This window comes from Mus musculus, chromosome 2 (assembly GCF_000001635.26).
Source record: "Mus musculus strain C57BL/6J chromosome 2, GRCm38.p6 C57BL/6J".
Classification (NCBI taxonomy): Eukaryota; Metazoa; Chordata; class Mammalia; order Rodentia; family Muridae; genus Mus; species Mus musculus.
This window is the reverse complement of record NC_000068.7, coordinates 13,261,796-13,280,331: the sequence shown is the minus strand read 5'-3', so window position 1 is coordinate 13,280,331 and position 18,536 is coordinate 13,261,796. Positions and strand designations below refer to the sequence as shown.

The following is an 18,536-nucleotide window of genomic DNA, read 5'->3' as shown; positions in this document are numbered from 1 at the left end:
CCAAAACAAACCTACTGGATTTACCTCACGTGTTAGTGATGAGCTGAAACAGAGGTGATCGGATGGGTAACCAATGGTGGGTTTTCACAGGTAAGAAATGGCAGCAGCAGCAGTTCACCACTGCTTGGCAAGTACTGCAGCAACCTGCTGCCCAACCCCATCTTCTCTCAGAGCAATGAACTGTATCTGCACTTCCACAGCGATGACTCAGACACCCACCATGGATATGAAATTATCTGGGCCTCCTCTCCTACTGGTAAGATGCTCACTCTGAGGGAAGCTCCTGTGGGCTGATGGGGTGTCCACCACAGGAAATAACATTACAGGAAATAGGAATGCGGCCTTCAGCACATTAGGTCTGCGCCTGATGATTTTCTGTTAAAGACGCAGATTTCTTAACAATGAGAGTACTGAATTTTCAAAATCCTACAATTATTTATCATTTCTTTGATGTAAAAGACTGAAATTTTCATATAAAAGGTCTGACAATGTAAACATTCCATGTAAACATTATTTTTGTTCTTCGGATGGAATACCCAGGAGTTCTCTTTGAGAATTCAGGAAATGAAATCACAGGACAAGTCAGGGCCAAATCTGTGTGTGTGCAGGCAGCTGGCTCTATCCACAATGAGCAGCGGGCTGCACATGTGACCGTGTGTATGCACGTCTCATGGTATGTGTCTATGAGAAGCTCAATCCTTCATGGTTCCTATCATTTGGTGGCAGTCCTGTGTCGTAATTGCTACTTCAGGGTGATAAATGTCTTCTTGAATTTTTGGTCCACTGTTCATTAAATAGCAGGGAATTTAAGTCACATGAACACATTTAGATCGAGAAAAGAGGGATACCTCCAATACTTCAATTTTATAATATCTGGGAACCTACAAAATAAAAATCATGAAAGGAATCTTTTAAGTATATTAAGGGATAAGAGAGGGTCCCATTCAATAATCACAGAAAACAAAATCTACACACGGAAGGAAGCCCAGTCATTAACTTCCCTGATTGGTGAAAAGGAGGAACCGATGAATGCATTGGCCATGGCCGCAGGCCTGCACATGAGGGAGTGAAGCCGTAAGCCACTCTGACCTACATAGTAAGAACTGATCTTGAAGAGAGAGGGAGAGAGAGAGAGGGAGAGAGAAGGAGAGAAAACTCCATGCTCCAGGAAACATGGCTAACTCTATCTTTACACGGGAAGTTGGTTACTTGAGGAGAGACTTTGATCTTGGGACCCATAGGCACCCTGTTGCTATTACACACCAGAGCCCCCACAGAAAGGTGACCCTGCTCAAGGCATTGTACCAGATTTAGAAGTTGAGAAGGTCTTAGAACTGCTAGAGTGGGCCTGATGAGTTTTGTTGTAGCATCTAAGCTGTGACGTCAGACGTCAGTCGTCAGTCTGGGTGTGCCACAGAATGTGAGTTGATTTTCGCAGTCATTAATATTTTCTATGCTCAGGGAGTCTGCTGTACCCTCAAAGCATGCAGATGGAGACTTTTCTCTTGGGGTAACTATTGTATTGTTTTCCAGTTTGTTCCTAGCTTGAGGTTAGCAAAGAATAGTCCCGGGGGAATTACCTTGGGTCACAGCCACTGGGAAAGGACTATCCAGTGGGGATGGGCCCGGAGGGGCTCTCAACCAAGAGGAGGGTTTCCATGTTGGGCGCTTTCTACCTGTGTGGGAAAGCAAGCTGGATGCTAAATGGAACCTTTGTCCATTCTTTCTTTGCAGGCTGTGGAGGGACTCTTTTGGGCAACGAAGGTATATTAGCCAACCCTGGCTTTCCTGACAGCTACCCAAACAACACTCATTGTGAATGGACCATCGTTGCTCCTTCTGGAAGGCCTCTCTCTGTTGGGTTTCCCTTTCTCAGTATCGACTCTCCAGGTGGCTGTGACCAGAACTACCTCATACTCTTCAATGGTCCAGATGCCAACTCACCACCCTTTGGACCGTTCTGTGGCATCGTGAGTAAACAAACAAGCTATTTTACATTTCCACATGTAAAATTTCACATGTGATTTTTTAAACAGTGACGGTAACGGTAACTACAGGCACATGCAAACCAAAAAAAGAAAAAAAAAAGTTGTAATTCAGTGGCTTTCTATTTTGGGAGTATGAGCACCATCTAGTGGCAGATATGTCATATTACAGTTACCACTAAAAGCTACAGAATCAAACCTTACCAGGGAGTTAGGGCACTGTTTTTAATTTTTCTCCTCTTTATTCGCACGGCCCTTTGAACCAAACAAGGCAAGAATTATATCACTGGATGTCTAGAGAATTAAAAAAATATAAAACTTATTTTAAAGCTTGTAAGATTTTATTTTTAGAAACATTAGAAAGTACATCGTAAGTTTAAAAGTTTGAGAATTCTATGTATTCACCACTTACCTTTCTTTGAATACATATACACATTTGCATATTTGAGCACACGTATTTTCATATCTGAATGCATACACATATCTGCATCTTTTAAACTGTTTATAACTTACCGATCCTCCACTAACACCTTCCCACATTAATGAAGAAACTTTTTTGATGTATTATTTCCCATGTACCTGAGTGCAGCCTGGATTACTAAACAAAGCCTCTGGGTTTCGAAAGTAACTTCTCCCCAACTATATCCACCATTACAGCTCTGGGGAACATATCTTAATATGGGAAAATCAGTTACATGGGGAAAGAATTTGATCTTGGGACCAGTAGGCACCCTGTTTGCTATTATATGCAGGATAAAATGAGAGATAACTTTGTTATCTTTGTATGGCTCCTGTGTGTAGATTTGAGTACCTTCCAAGCAGTCAGATCTATTTGAAGCCACAGTTGGCAGCCTGTGCTGCAGGAAGAGTTCACTCTGGACTTTGTAGATGAAGGACAGAGGCGCTGGAAGGTGGATGACTCCCTCTTGTAGCTCAGTGTCATCTCAAATCCAAGGAGATAATGGATACGCTGTATCCATTATCAAAGTATACTCCTTTCCATATGTAATGAGTTTTCCATTTATTTTATTAACATTTCACAATGTTAACCTATCATATAAAGCATAAGAATAAAAGAAATAAGAACTAAACGCTAAGGTAAAGCGCCAGCAGCCTGGCGGTTGTGTGTGGGTCTGCATGTGCTAACACCAGCAGCCTGGCTGGGGTGGTGTGCATGCGCTGACACCAGCAGCCTGGCTGGGGTGGTGTGCTTTATGGCACAGCACTGATGCGTGCCATTGTTCACATTAGTTCAGATACACAGAAGATAAAAGACCAGTGAGGCCCACCATTACCTCCCCAACCATCGCCTTGCAGCCTTCTGTCTCTGGAGGCATTCTGTTGTATTAATTAATGCACTAATTATTGGTGTGTCACAGTTAGAAATATATGTTGCTTCACTCTTAGAACTTCTATAGAGTTTCTATAGGTAACACTTTAAGTATGCTGATATTTCTAGAAATATGTTTGATTTAAAAAATAACCTTTCTTCCCCTCCTCCTCAATTGCAGGACACTGTGGTAGCACCCTTTCATGCTTCATCAAATCGGGTCTTCATAAGATTCCATGCGGAGTATGCAACCGTTTCTTCAGGATTTGAAATAATGTGGAGTAGCTGAATCGGGAGAGCTGTGTGTAACCCCTCTGGCTCTGCCCCGCGCCGTCAGACGCAACCCGCAACCCTGCCCAGAACTCTGTGGTTCTCATCCCCATCTCTGCCCACGCCATCAAACACGGACTGAGCTTCTATGGCCTTTACAAGAGAAAGTGTATGACCAATTTTTTTACATTTGGTGTTCTGAAGGCAGAGCCTGGTGGTGTTCCACTCAGGTGTACATGCCATCCTTACTGGATGCACCATTTAGTGGAGACCTTTTAAAACGTTCTTTAAAGGGTAGAAATTATCCTGGCACACTGATGTACATTTCTAAAAGTTGGTGATACAAATAGCTGTATGGTTTCCACTATACAAAAGTCAAAGTACGGGTAATAAACATTTCTTAAAACCATACAGTTCCATTGTCTCCATTTTTAACCCATTGCGATCAGGTTTTCACTGTGACGTGCGCTCGAAGATTTATTGTGGCCTCTGAAACTGCTTCCCAACACGAACTCCGACTTCTCCTCCTTGGATTTGTTTCCATCACACTGAAAAGGGCATGGTGGGCCATGCAGTAGGAGCATGTGCAGTACCACTCACTTGGCAGAAAACCAGGAAGTGAAGCACTTTAGCGCCCCAGTTCCTCCTGCCCAGGCTTTTATGGCCTCCCCAAACAGCGCCACCAGCTGGAGAACAAAGGTTCTGCAGCCCCCCAAACGGCTACACCAGCTGGCACCCAACTAACTGTTACAATCCAATAGCCATGAGGGGGCGGGGCATGTCAGATTCAAACCACAGCACACTAAATTTTCAGAAAAAAATCAGCCTTACTCTCCATTGCACAGCGACTGTTCCTCTCTTTAGCTTTGCACACACCTTTCTCACACAACTCAAGCCCTGGTATTCTGCATAGCATACTGCCCACATCATACAGAAATGCATCATACTTCCAGCCTGGTAGTTACAACTCACACAGGCCATCAGTTCTTATTCTATGTGTACTTTATTTAACAACTTCATGTTACCTTTCAGGCCTTATTTCAAGCTACTGCCGTAACAGACAAGAAACCCATGAATATTTGGTTGTAAAAGCTGGCTGTCTCTGTTTAAAAGGTGTTAGTAAAAGCAAATTCTCAAAGAAATAATGTTCCAAGAAGGATCATGCTCTAGTCCTGAAGCATATTTTGTGTATTTCTATTCAAGTTAAGCCAAGAACACAGAGCATTTTTGTAGACAGTTATATTATTAACAAGCATAAAAAATGCACAGACCCTTGCATATGCCAGCTCGTCCCTGAGCGGTGGGGATCACAGTGTGGTGCAGTTGTGTATCAGAGTGTGTCACCTCAGGTGCCCTAGCTCTGCAGCTTTGTCAGGACTGAGAGCATCCTACAGCATGTTGTTGCCTCCAGGTGGGTAACTAAGAGTGGTACCCACTACTTCACTTCCAGGAGGAAACCAAGTGCTTTCAGAGATTGCCACCGTCTCCAGCAGATCAGACAACTTCACAGAAAGAAACTTAGTACAGGTTAATCACGCTAAGCAAAGTCTTAGAGACTTGCGCTGAATGAGAGTGTTGCTTCAGCTGACTTCAACACTCAAATACTGAAGAAATTGTTTCTGTAGGGAACAGAGCGGCACCAATGAAGTATCATCGTAAACAGCTCTGCTTCCCATTAGCTATGCATATATCTAAAGTGTGTGGATAATGCTGTATTGGAAATGTGGTAAAGCAATGGGTAACATCATTAAATCCAAAAGACCCCGACAAGCTGAACAAGGGACCAATTGCAAGAAGACCATGGTGTCATCCATGCATGAGGCCATATTGATCTGGCTTCTGGGAACTTCTCATGTCTTAAGACAGAGCAAGATCACTCATTCACCCCCACAAAGAGAGCAAGCACAACCAGGGTTTTCTTCCTGGTGAGGAGTCCTTTGAAAACTCAGAGTCCATTCCCCCTTTGCTGTGCATACAGAGCTTATGTTTTTGGGGTGGCTACTGTCTGACCACCTAAGTATGTCCCCTCAGGCCTAGACGTCTACCTTTGAAATATTGTAGAGCTTTGCCTCTTTTTTAAAAAAATAAGTTTTCAACTTTAGAATTACATGATAATATTGAGTAAGCGTTCTTCAATTCTATAGTCACACTTCCTGGACATAGTAGTGTGCATCTTGGAAAAGCATGGATCCTTCTCATAGATACTTCGTTCTGTGGAAACCAACTGAGATAAAGCTCTCTCTCTCCAGGGAGGCCCTATCTCCTATTCGCTAGGACAGGAGCCTGTGAGCGATTATTCAGATTCAAATAACAAGGGCTATAAACCCCGAGTACAGTCCGAGAATGAACTTAGCTAGAGGAAATGGATTTGACAATTTTATTTATAGCCAGCCCTCAGAAGATCTGATGATAACCCATTTACAACTTGAGATTTGTGAACACCTGGAATGCAGGAGTCTTGGGCATGCGCTGAGGTCCCCTACTTGTGGGAGCTGATGTTAACTGCATCTGTACAGTGTCGGAATTGAGATAAACTGTAGGACGCAGCTGGTACCTGCTGGAGAATGGTTTGGGATGTGGAAATGGCCTCCTCCAGCAAGTTTTGGCAGTATAATGTGTTGAATGTTATAAGAGTAGCAAAACACAGTTTATTTTTTCCTTCTCTCCAACAAGGGTAAAACTAATTTCTAGAAAATTCAGAGAGTGGATGGAAATGTGTTGATAAAGGTGTTAGCATTCTATCTAAACTCCACCCCACATTTACCTGGTAACAGCCAAGTATGCTCCTCCCCACAGTTACCTGGTAACATCCAGGTAGGCTTGACCCACTATAAAAGGGGCTGCTTGTCCCCTCCTCCTTCTCTTGTTCTCTTATCTCTTGCTTCTCTCTTGCTCTTCCGTTCCCCATTCCCTTCCATTACCCATCTCTCTGAGTGCTCATGGCCATGGGCCAGCCTCTACTTCTCTTCTCTTTCTCTTCCTCTCTCTCTCTTTCTCTCTCTCTCTCTCTATCTCTCTGCTACTCTCTTAACTCTCCTCCCCATACCTTGAATAAACTCTATTCTATACTATACCCTCGTGTAGCTGGTCCCTTAGGGGAAAAGGATGCCTCTGCATGGGGCCACTGAGACACCCCCTGCCCCCCATGCCTCACCACACCCCCATAGAATATACCCCCTTTTTCTTTATCTTTTTATAAACACATCAAAGGGGACTTGTTTCCCCAGATAATTTCAAGACAGGAGCACAACGGAGATGGGAATTGCTGGTCCAGGAGTTGTTTGTGTGTGTGGCTGCCTGTTGCAGTGAGAGATGGTAAGGCAGGAAGTAGGGGAAGTAGTATAGCTGACACTCATAACTGCCATTCCCCTGCACCAGCAAAGGCAGGTTGGGGATGACTTTCTGCACAGAACTGTACTCTTGTCTCTAAAGAAACGTAACAAATAACTCAGGGAGAAAAGGATGCAGACTTAGACGGAAACAAATCCACTTACAACAGTGAGAGGGGGTCAGGAAACAACACAAATCATGCAGAAAAATCAGCCAAGGTCTTCAGGCTTGAACATGAAATGTTAACTAAGATCAATTACCAAAAAAGACTCTTGCCTGAGGAGCCAACAAAAGTAGACTGTTGAAACAAACTGACTTAGCAAACAGAGGTAAGGTTAAACTTATTGTCTTTAGAGCTGCTGAGAAAAAGAAATATCCATTAGAGGAAGAAGGGAAGGTCATGATGCAAGAGATCTGCTGTGGTCATCATAGCTGCGTGGAGGATGAACTGAACTGGGGTGAGGGAAAGTAATGTGAGGGTGCAAAGAAAGGCGGCAGTCTCCAGGCTAAGGGGGCAGGGTAGGGGTAGAAGACATCAAATCTTCCTGCATTTGACTTTGGGCTTCCAGCCTTCAGAATTATGGCGTTTTGTTACACCAGCCCTAAATGATGCTTTAAACTTATATAGTAAAACTATCTCCATCAGAAACAGCCAGAGAAAAACTATCAGTAACCTTTCAAAAAGCACTAATAAATATTGATGCTTTGGGCTTAGAGGGCTCACAGAAACTGAAACTGCATCCACAGCTTGTATGAGACTGTGCTAGATCAGTGCTCTCAGCAAATGTCTAGCTTAAGAAGTGATGAGGCAAGCCGGGCGTGGTGGCACATGCCTTTAATCCCAGCACTTGGGAGGCAGAAGCAGGCGGATTTCTGAGTTCGAGGCCAGCCTGGTCTACAGAGTGAGTTCCAGGACAGCCAGGACTATACAGAGAAACCCTGTCTCGAAAAACCAAAAAAAAAAAAAAAAAAAAAAGTGATGAGGCCTGGACAATGCAAGTTGCCTGCATTGCAAGTATCATCGTTTCATCTGAAGTGTGTTTAAGGAGAAATTTCTGCTTTCAAATTCAAAGTGCCGAATCTTTTTCTAGTACCTGCTTGGCTCATTGCTTATATATGTGTGTCTAAACTTCTGCACGTCTGTCTGACTGCTTATCTGTCATGTACCTAATGCCAGAGGAATAATTCTGGAATGATTTCCTATTTAATAGTGTGAAATTGTCACTAAGATTAAGTTTTTTACTGGGTCATCAAGATCTAGTCATTAGGAGGTAGAACCCAGAGGGTCAGCAGAAAGTTTATCTATCTATCTATCTATCTATCTATCTATCTATCTATCCATCCATTCTATTTGAAGAAAGTGGGAGAGTTCTAAGAGCCAAGATTTCACGGTTCATGGGTGTAAACACCAACTCAGACTTCTGACATAGTCGTGGTTTACTGTTAGCATCTAACCCTAAGGGAGATAGATTCCAGTTCCCAAGACCAAAAGGAACGGAGCAAAACAGTTAGATACAGAAACCTGTGAGTTACCAGCTGAGGACATAAGTTTCGGGCGGAATCTTTGTCTTCAGAATCTTTACCATAATCCAGACCTCATACCTCCACCAGGTCTGCGACAGCCAGGGGCACACGAGGGACTCACGGTAACAACTCTCCGTGGGAGGGGACCGGCAACGAAAGACGCAGGACAAAAGAGAGTACCTGACTTGTGGATTTCTCAGGACGGAACTCCAAATCCCTCAACACAAGCTGCATTCTAAGAGTCTACCTCGGTACCAGCGACCAGCTTAGAATCCCCTGCTTCCGCCCACAGAACTTTGTCCTTCAGCTAGCTTACTGAGCATGCGCAGAATCTAGATCACATGCACTTGCTGAGTCCAATTCAAGTTCCAAACTCAAGAAGATGGGCGTTCCTCAGCGTAGGGCGGAGTCTCTGAGACTAAAACGTGTACGATTGGTCCGCCTCGGGGTCCACTTTCTTCAGTGGGCAGAGCCTCGCCTGGAGCCACAGCTGGGAAACAGTTCTCCTAATTTGGGAAGTGTCAGGCCGGGAGGGGCGTGGGGTTGGCCGGATTTTGTGTGCGCCTGCGCGATCGCTGGGACAGGGTGTGTTCCTGCTGCGGGATCCTGTTTTCGGCTGATCCAGTTCATCGCTCTCCACCCGAGTTTCCCTTGCAGGTCCCTAATCACACCCACCAGGTGTTGCTCGCTGCGGTGAGTGTGCGGGGTCCAAGTCCTCCATTAAGGACTCCATGGTGATACCCATTCTCCCCTAGGCAGCCCTGGAGAATTCAGCCTGGGCCTCTGCTCCTTTCCTGCCTTAACCTGCCCCACAACCCCCAGGCTCCCATTTTTGCCATCATCCACGTGCTTTGTTGTCCTTTGCTACAGAACATGTCCAAGTCACTGAAGAAGCTGGTGGAGGAGAGCAGGGAGAAGAACCAGCCGGAAGTGGACATGAGTGACAGGGGTATCTCCAGTATGTTGGATGTCAACGGCTTGTGTAAGTTCTCTTGGACAGTTGCTAAGTTTGTAAGTAACTGCTCTCTTGGGAGGCGAGTTTCGGAAGCCTGCCATTCCACCTTTGCTCGTCACTTGGTCACTTGTCAGGAGCTTGCAAACCACAGTTAGTTCTGCTGGGACTGGTGAACCAGATGAGAACGTCACACGAGGTGTGCTGCAGTTCCTTCTCAGCGGGTGAGGGAGCTTCATAGCTTTGAAGTCCATCTTCCATGTAGTGTCCCAAGTAGCCATTTTTGTTTGTAATTTGGAAGTCACGTTTTACTCTATGAATCATGAGCTGGTGGTACTCAAAAATTACATGCATAGTAAGAATTCTTGTGCCAGTAGTATTTTCAACATTTTCCTTCATTACGTATTCCTGGGTCATTCTCCCATTTGTGTTCAGGCATTGCTCAATCTTGTGATCCAAGCTCAGCACCCGTTTAATCAGGGTGTTGCTTTCAGCTGTGAACTTATATGACTCTTACTTTATTGTTTTTTTCTCATCTGTAAAACCAGACAGGGAACTCAGTACAAGTGGGAATGGTCATAAACTCCATTGCCTGTGCCCTTCTCATGGGCATCTCCTCTTCTCCACATGGAGACGGTTATCCCCATGTGTAAATGCTGCATCACTATCGCCAGATTTTGTGTTGAGAATTCTAGTGTCCACTTTTTCATGATCTTTAAATTCTGCAAACTAATTCTGGTCTTTGAAAACACTTTTTAAGTAAGTCACCACGCTTCTGTAGGTTCCTGTGACTTCATTTGGATCCTCTGAGAGCTTAACTGTTGAGAGTGGTACCCCCACATTCCTCAGCGGGACATACAAGGTCTGATTCTGATCATAAACCGATCCCTTCCATGCATTCATTCCAAGCGATGTTGAATAAGCTCCACTGAGTGACCCTGAGCAGCCAGATCTTCCTGACTTGCAAGTCTGTTGTCTCCTTATCTATATGCCTTTCCACCTGACGTCCCTTAACTTAACTGCCAAGAGTCAGCTCAGACATCATAGCCTATGAAAAACGTTCTCTTTCTATCTTCCTGTGTGAACCCACCTTTCTACAAGGCACAGATTGCATAGCCTTTAATTAATTAATTTTTTAAAAAAGATTTATTTATTTCATATGTGAGTACACGGTTGCTCTCCTCAGAGACACCACAAGAGGGCTTCCATTACAGATGGTTGTGAGCCACCATGTGGTTGCTGGGAATTGAACTCAGGACTTCTGGAAGACCAGCCAGTGATCCTAACCGCTGAGCCATTTCTCCAGTCCAATTAATTTATTTTTAATCCAGTAGACTCTCTTCCTCATTCGAATACCAAGAGAATATGCAATGCCATGCTTGTGTTCTTGAGAATAGTGTCTGGAACACAGTCGGCACTCTAAATGTTGATAGGAGTCAGAGTAGGATGTTAGAACATCAACCAGAGGGGAGCTGTACAGAGACCTTAAAGTCAGTGGATAGCTTCCTAGGCATGAAGACTCTTGTCTGTTCTTGGAGTACAGGCTGGGATGGATGTTGACACATTAAGGCCAAAGTGGACTGCAGACATCTAGCTATCATGAAGAGTCCTGCTTTGACATACCCTTAGCATCTTGATAACTTCTTGGTTTGGGTGACATGTGTTGGTCTCTTGCAGTAAGAATGGGTTTGTGGTGATTTTTGACACTGAAGTGTCTGCCGAGGATCTAGACACTCCCATTGCTTTGGCTTTATTTCGGTTTCCACTGCTGTAAAGGAAGAAGAGGCTAAACAGAGAGCAGGGGACCAGGTGCATCTGCGCCCTGAACAGCACCTAGTTCTCTGCCTGCTGCATGCCTCCCTATGGGCTGAAGCCTGAGCCCACAGTGGTCTGAGCCATTTGTATCATTCTGGAAGATGAAGACCCATGTAATATTAACAAATGACAAGAGTAGCTCTGCTATTTCAGTTCAGCTCCATTATCTCTTTGAAGCCTTGGCTCTTACTACAGGGGAAAAGATAGCCACTTGCTTCCTGAAGGGGAAAAAAAACTGCTTCTGGTCTAATACTGGGGGATAAAAAGCAAGGTCATTTCTGTAGTTGCTCAAACCAGAAACCAAGAGACAACATTGGTATTTCTTGGAAAGATCAGCGGAAGTTTAAAAATCTCACTCCCTCTGCTGGTGTTGGCTTAAGGAAGGGCTGGGTGTATTGAGTCCTTGCTGTCAGGACTCCTAAGAACCTGGAAGACTGTAGAGTGTTCACTGGAAGCCTGACCCTAAACTGGCTTTATCAGCCACTCACTGGATTGGAGCTCAGTGGTGGAGCGTTTGTGTAGAACATGTGCAGTTCTGGGGTTCATCTCAAACACAACACAAATAAATTTAAAACAGCAATCAGTTGGCATCCAATGTGGGTGCTATATGATAAAATTACCTCGAGTATTGTGTAAGAATTCTCTTCTTCTCTTCTCTTCTCTTCTCTTCTCTTCTCTTCTCTTCTCTTTTGCTTAGGTTTATCTGCAGCTATGACATTTAGAATGCAAGCATCCTGATTAAACACAGGAAACCATTAACTTACATGCAGAGAGAATGACTGTGTCTTGTACCCTAAGCTTTCCTTTTTTTGCATTTACTAATTTAACTTCTTAAAAATAATGTAATGATTTGGCTTTGAAGATGAGAAGGGAGGATTTGCATTTCTTTGAAGCATTTGAAATGCCAGCATTTCTGCTTGGGGGTTTGGGATGTATGAGCACACCAAAGTGTTTCCATAGATGAAGAGATGTGAGTTACCTTCTATTTTGTTGAGACAGGATCTCATGTAGACCTGGATGGCCTTGAACTCGTTTTGTAGTGAGGAGGACCCTCCTGCTTCCATCTCCCAAGTGCTGGGATCACAGGTGTGCACCACCACAGGCTACCAGTTAACCCTGCATTGGGAGCTCCTATGGAGAATGCAGTTATCATTCTGGCCTGTTTTGGGGGCAAGTATCAGTGAGACTCAGGAGGAATGAGTGTATTCTAGCAATAACCTACTCACATCTCCCTCCCCCTTTTTTTCCTCCTGTAAGTTGGTGCTGAGGCCCAGCTTGGGGTTTGAAATGTGAAGGAGTCATTTCTCGTTGCCCTTCTGTTGAGTCTTTGCCAGTTAACACTGTTGAAGGAATTGAGAGCGTACCTGTCTGTGACTCTATTCTTGGGTCACCATCTCTGGGAGGCTTCTCAAGGCTCTTAAATTTTAACCCAGCCCCCTCCAGCTTGGCCAGCTTGTCTCTCCTGCATCCCTCTGTCTGGCAGTGCCTGGAAAGAGTTTCTGGAGTGAAGACTATCACTGCTTTTAGTTAAGAAATCCTTATTTGAAAAGCATTTTATACAATACATTCTGATTGGGCTTTTCCTCTCTTCTGTCTCCCACCTATCCTCTCTGCCCACCCAACTCCACTCCACACCCTTTCTTTCTCTTTAAAAAACAAACATACAAAAAAAAAATAAAAAAAGAAAACTGCAGAAACAATTCTGTACAACAGCCTCCAACACACACACAGAAAACAAGAAAACAAAGTGTACAAGCCAAAGACCAACAAGACAAAAACATCCAAACTAAGCAATAGGAGACAAAAGATCTACAAATATAGCATTGAGTTTGTTGTTTTTGACTGGGTACTCCTGAACAGGGCATCTACCCTAAGTATGGCTAATATGACCCATGGAAAACCGTTGGAGAAAACTAATTTTTCCTTTGCAAGCTTGAGTCTCATCCGGCTTGAACCTGTGCTGATGCTGTGGCATGCTGCCACACTCTGTTGTGTCCTGTTGTGTCTGGCGTTCTCCCTCCCCTCTGGCTCTTCAAATCCCGCTGCCTCCTCTTCCCCATAGCTCCCCAATTCCCGAGGGCAGAAGCTGGAGGAGGAGACCTTTAGGACTGAATACTGTGAATCTCTCACTGACTGTACACTGTCCAGTTGTGGGTCTGTGTATCAGTTCCCATCTACTGTGAGAAGACGTTTTTCTGAGGACGACTAAGCAAGGCACTGATCCATCAGTAAAGAAAGAGTGTGCCATTAGGAGCCATTTTATTGTATGTTCTTTTAGTAGAGCACCGGTATTTGGTTTTTCCCTGGGCCATGGCTTGTCTACTCTCAGGCTCTTGGCCATCCAGTGGTCAGGCATGGTTTCCATCTCATGGGCCGTAAGGCTCGTTATCTGTGTTTCTGACACCAGCATATTTCCTGGGCAGGTCACTGTTGAAGGTTGCAACATTGCAGCTCAATTGATGATGCCTTTCTCATCTGGTAGGTAGCATACAGAGTACTGGAATGCTATTCAGTAGGGGCACAGGCTCTGGTATGGCAGCAGCACGCCTTCTCCATGTTCAGTGAGAGATGTGGGTGTTCTCTTCGGCAATAGGGCCTTCCTGTCAGTTTGTGGAGAGCAACCAATGGCCTGAGATATTCGTGGGTTTACAGTGGGGATCCTTTGCCATTCTGGCACTGGAAGTTTTACCTGGTGGTGAAAGGTTTTTAGTTGGGGCACTGTCTCCCCCATTCTTTGGTGATTCTACGTATCTCTCTTTCATACATGTATTTATTTTAGGAAGCTTCCGCAGTATAATGGCCCTCCCCGCATTCCTTCCTCTGCCCCTCTCTCCCATCTCCCTCCTCATTTAATCTTCCCACTCTAGTCCCTCCTTTCCCTGTCTCTCCTTAATAATATGTTCTATTTCTCTTTCTTTGGGAAATCCTCTCCTCAACACTAGTCCCTTACTACACCCCTAACCACTGTGGATATATGGATTATAGCACATATCTCGATGGTTTAAAAGCAAATAGCTACATACAAGAGAAAACTTAGAATATTTGTCTTTTTGTTTGGGGTTATCTCATTCAGGATTTTTCCCCCCAGCCCCATTTATTCATCGGAGAATATCATAATTCCTTTAAAAAACAAACAGCCGAATAGTATTTCACTGTGTAAATGAACCCCATTTTCATTACTTCTCAGTTGATGGGCATCTAGGCTATTTCTGGCTATGATGTATGGAGAAGCATTGAACACGGATGAGCAAGTGTCTCTATAGCAGGCACAGCGTCTGTCCGGTAGCTGCCCAAGAATGGTGTAGCTGGATGTTGAGGGAGATAGAACCCCAGCTTCCTGAGGTCCTGCCATGCTGGTTTGCATAGTGGCTGAACAGGTTTGTACTTCCACCAGTGATGAATAAGTGGTCCATTTTCTTCGAATCCCTGTCAGGATATGCTGTCATTTGTTTTATTGATTTTGGCCATTTTGACTGATGTAAGATGAAATCCCAAAAGCAGTTTTAATTTGTGATCCCCTGGTGGCTAAGTATGGTGAATGTTTCTTTAGGTGTTTCTCAGCCATTTCTGTTTGTTGTTGTTGTTGACTAAATGCATTTTCATGAGGGCACTACTCCTAGAGATTTCTTTGATATTGAATCTTTATTCAGTGATAAATTAATGTTTACTGCATTATGACCATAAGGTTGGGCACTGGATAATAAAGCTGATTTCCCATAAGACATCACACTACCCACGGCTTGCTGTTGTGCCAACTGTTATGAGACTGGGAGTCTGTTTTAGAGCTGGTGTGAATAATGGCTTAAAATCACCTTTGATACATTTCTGTACTTGCCTGAGAGAAAGCCTTGTCTCTGTTCGAGAGATCTTCTAAGACCCTGAGAATGCTGGAGGTGACTTCATGCAGAAGAAGAACTTTTGCGTCTTTGAATAGTGACTTTGCACAGGTTGATATTTTTTGATTTTTCAAAGCAGAGGAGTGGGCTGTCTATGTCACAGTTTGACCAGTAGAGGGCAGGGTTAAGCTGCTTATAAGAGGCATTGCCTCCTCTCAAGTTGCTTTGAAAGCATCTCATCTCTCCTTTTTGTGCAGAGGCCAACCACTTAATGGCACATGACCTGTGGCACCTTACAGGTGAGCAGAATCTCACCCATGCTTAGCATTTTGGTCGGAAACTTCTTCCATGTTGGTGCCTTTCACGCCTTCTCAAAACAAGCTCTTGAGTGCAAGATCCAGTAGAATCTTCAGTTTCGTCAGGGTGTGATGTTTAGTCATGGAAGATGGTAATGTGAATTTAAAATGCTGGAAAAGTTAAAAAGGAAAAATGGTGTATTTTCTTAATATTTCCTAAAGACATTAATTATATTTATATATAATATATAAAATACATTTATAAATATATTAATAAATATATGTTTATATAATATTAATTATACGTGTTAATATATTATATTGTAGACAATATTATATAATATAAATATATATTTGTATCACATATAATACTATGTAAATATAGTAATATAATTAATTAATCTCTTAATTTTAATCAAGGACTAATTCCTTAACAAAATTCTTCTATTTTCTTACTTTTTAGTGCTACTCTAACAAAATGCCAAAGACTGGGTTCCTTAAACAGAGGCTCAGTTTCTCATAGGAAGTCTAAGATGTATTGGTAGCAGGGTTCCTGAGGCACCTCTGCCTCACTTGCAGGCTTCTGTCTTCTCCCCATGTCTTCAGATGGGCTGTACCCTGACTGTGTACACTCCTGGTGCCTGTGTCAGGCATTCCTTCTCTAAGGACAGTGGTCAGCCTGGATCAGGGTCTATCCAGGCAACACATTTGAACCCACTGAACTCTGTAAAGATCATCTCTGCAAATAGTTTTATTCCAGGGACCTAGAGGTCCGGGCTCAGACATGAACTTGGGGCATATGAGACCATTTATACCATCTGCCCTGGAGGTTCTCACTGAAAGAGCCCTGCGTGCTCTTGTGTTCCTGTCACCATTGGGTGCATGTGATCTTTGCCCGACTTCTGTAGATGAGAGAGCGTCGTCTGTGCTCACAGCATCGTGATAATGGTGGAGTCAACGTTTGCATCTCAGTGTGGCTGGCATCCTTTCTCTTTGGTACTGTGCTGTGTTTTCTGCAGGCTTTCACAGCCAAAAGTTGCCAGGCCTGGATGGACACTGTCAAAGGAAAAATGGAGCCCATAACCAGGCCTGACTGGGGTTTACCCGCCTGTCAAAAAGAGTGCTTCAGCTTTCTCTTGATCGTTTTATTTTTAAAAGTTTTTATACAATGTATTTTGATCATATTCTCTCCCTTTCCCCAAGTGCACTTAGATTTCTCCACCCACCCGCCCACCCAGATTTATGTTCTTTCTCTCTTAAGAAGTATTCTTTCTGTGGGGTGGGGGAGGGGACCGAGGTGATTGGTAACTGAACTTGGGACTCCTTGCACGCCATTGAATATAGCCATAGTCAGTTTTAAATTTTTTTTTATTCTTAAGATAGGATATCAATAAGCCCCCTAGGTAGCTCGGCCTTACTCTCGATCAGAGAGACCTTGAACTTGACTATGTTCTGCTTAGCCTCCCAAGAGATGGAGATTAAAGCCTTGCCTCGAACGCTTGGCTCAGGTTCCTAATTCCTTCAAACACTGCATTAGGCTTGTAAACTATGTGCCTCCTGACAGCTTAGTTTAGGCTGAGCATTGAAGGAAACACAGGAGCAGGCCAGTCTCCATCCAACCAGAGCTCAGTACCCCGCCCTCACCCTCACCCCTCTTTGTGGTTTCCTGAGAAGCCGATAGTCCTCTAACAGAGTTTGGTGACCACATGTGAGATCTGCTGTTAATTTAGTGATTTACTGTATACTAAGATTTCTATTGTACATCTTAATTCATTAGCCTGTGACATTCTTTGTGTTACAGTGCTGAAAAAAGACTGTGCTGGGGAGACACTGGTTCATGTGCAAGCAAAATAAGTCAGAATGACAGAATGTCATAATGATCTGTCCCTCTAGAACAGTGGTTTCCAACCTGGGGATTGCAACCCCTTTGGGGGTTCAACAACTCTTTCACAGGGGTCGCCTGAGACCACCAGAAAACACGAATATTTACATTAGGATTCATAACAATAGCATGATTATAATTGTGAAGTAGCAATAAAATGAGTTTTGTGGTTGGTGGTCATCACACCATGAGGAACTATATTCAAGGGATGCAGCACTAGGAAGGTTGAGAACCAGTGCTGTTGAGGATCCTTCTGTTCCTACATGCTTCTCTGTACTCTGGATGCAGAATAGTTTTTTAAAGTTAAGGAAGACCAGGGCCAAATGAGCAGTGATATCATGAGATCAGGTATCTTAAGGGAAAGGGAATTTACTTTCTCAGTTTTTCAGAGAGTATTATTCAGACTGTATAAATAAATGACAGCTTCAACAGTCTTCCTATGCTAATACATTTTTATTACTTTTAAATTATTTTTCTGTTTTTGTTGAGATTATAGTATCATTATATTATTTACCCTTCCACTTCCCCCTTCCAAGCCCTCCCACATAGACCTCTTGCTCTTCTTCAAATTTATGGCCTCTGTTTTCATTAATTGTTACACACACGTATCCATGTATATTCCTAAATACACACTAAGGACAACCTGCTCAATCAGTAGAACATTACTTGTATGCGCGTCTTCAGGGCTGTCCATCTACAATACAATTCCTGAACCTTTATGGATCATTGAGGAAGATGGGGCAGAAAAAGTGTAAGAGCCAGAGGCAAAGCTGTGAGATTGTCACCTAGTCAGAAGTCACACGCATGGAAGTTCACCAGTCTGTCTGCCTGAATCTGAGCTAAACAAGGAAACATGGACACATGGAAAGGGAAGGCCAGGAGGCCTCATCCGTAAACCAAACCCACAGGCAACAAGGGGATACTGAGAATGGGAGAAATGGTCTCTCACCCAGGGAAGAGCACACCAGCCACTTACTAAGTACCGAGTGGTCAGCCTTGAAAGCAGTTTTCCCTTCTAGCTTTGAATGTTTAAGTCTTCAAGGCATGTCAGACATATTTACTTAACAGATTATGTGTTTCTATTCTACAGACTGTGCACTTTGTTAAGATAACATGTCACATATATACATATATCTATATGTATACATATGGATATCATGTGCGTGTGTGTGTGTGTGTGTGTGTATTCCCAGTCCCCTCAGACAGCCATGATGGCCTGGAGCTTACTATATAACCAGACTGTCCTCCACGTCATGATCTTTCTTGCAGCTTCCTCTGGGTGCTGATATCACAGCCATGCATGCATCACTGTGCTG

At 43.7% G+C, this 18,536-nt stretch overlaps 2 protein-coding genes and 1 long non-coding RNA gene across 5 annotated transcripts in view; 2 read left to right on the top strand and 1 right to left on the bottom strand.

Annotated features, from left to right (window-relative positions):
* The window catches only part of Cubn (cubilin (intrinsic factor-cobalamin receptor)), a 215,539-nt gene extending 211,545 nt beyond the window's left edge, over nucleotides 1–3,994 (top strand). Inside the window, exons 65-67 of the mRNA NM_001081084.2 lie at nucleotides 91–256; nucleotides 1,735–1,970; nucleotides 3,497–3,994. Of these exons, the coding sequence (NP_001074553.1) occupies nucleotides 91–256; nucleotides 1,735–1,970; nucleotides 3,497–3,604 (510 nt within the window). The 3' untranslated portion in view covers nucleotides 3,605–3,994. The remainder of the gene's footprint in view (nucleotides 1–90; nucleotides 257–1,734; nucleotides 1,971–3,496) is intronic.
* Gm13270 overlaps nucleotides 1–8,755 on the bottom strand; it is a 37,699-nt gene extending 28,944 nt beyond the window's left edge. For both annotated transcript variants that reach the window (XR_865976.2, XR_865975.2), the window contains exon 1: nucleotides 8,620–8,755. This is a non-coding gene — a long non-coding RNA (predicted gene 13270). The remainder of the gene's footprint in view (nucleotides 1–8,619) is intronic.
* A 138-nt stretch (nucleotides 8,756–8,893) lies between these two features.
* The window catches only part of Rsu1 (Ras suppressor protein 1), a 194,472-nt gene continuing 184,829 nt past the window's right edge, over nucleotides 8,894–18,536 (top strand). The window contains exons 1-2 of one of the 2 annotated variants that reach the window (XM_006497405.4): nucleotides 8,894–9,132; nucleotides 9,310–9,421. In XM_006497405.4, coding sequence (XP_006497468.1) covers nucleotides 9,313–9,421 — 109 coding nt within the window. In that variant the 5' untranslated portion in view covers nucleotides 8,894–9,132; nucleotides 9,310–9,312. The remainder of the gene's footprint in view (nucleotides 9,133–9,309; nucleotides 9,422–18,536) is intronic. The other variant, NM_009105.4, reaches the window with a different exon arrangement.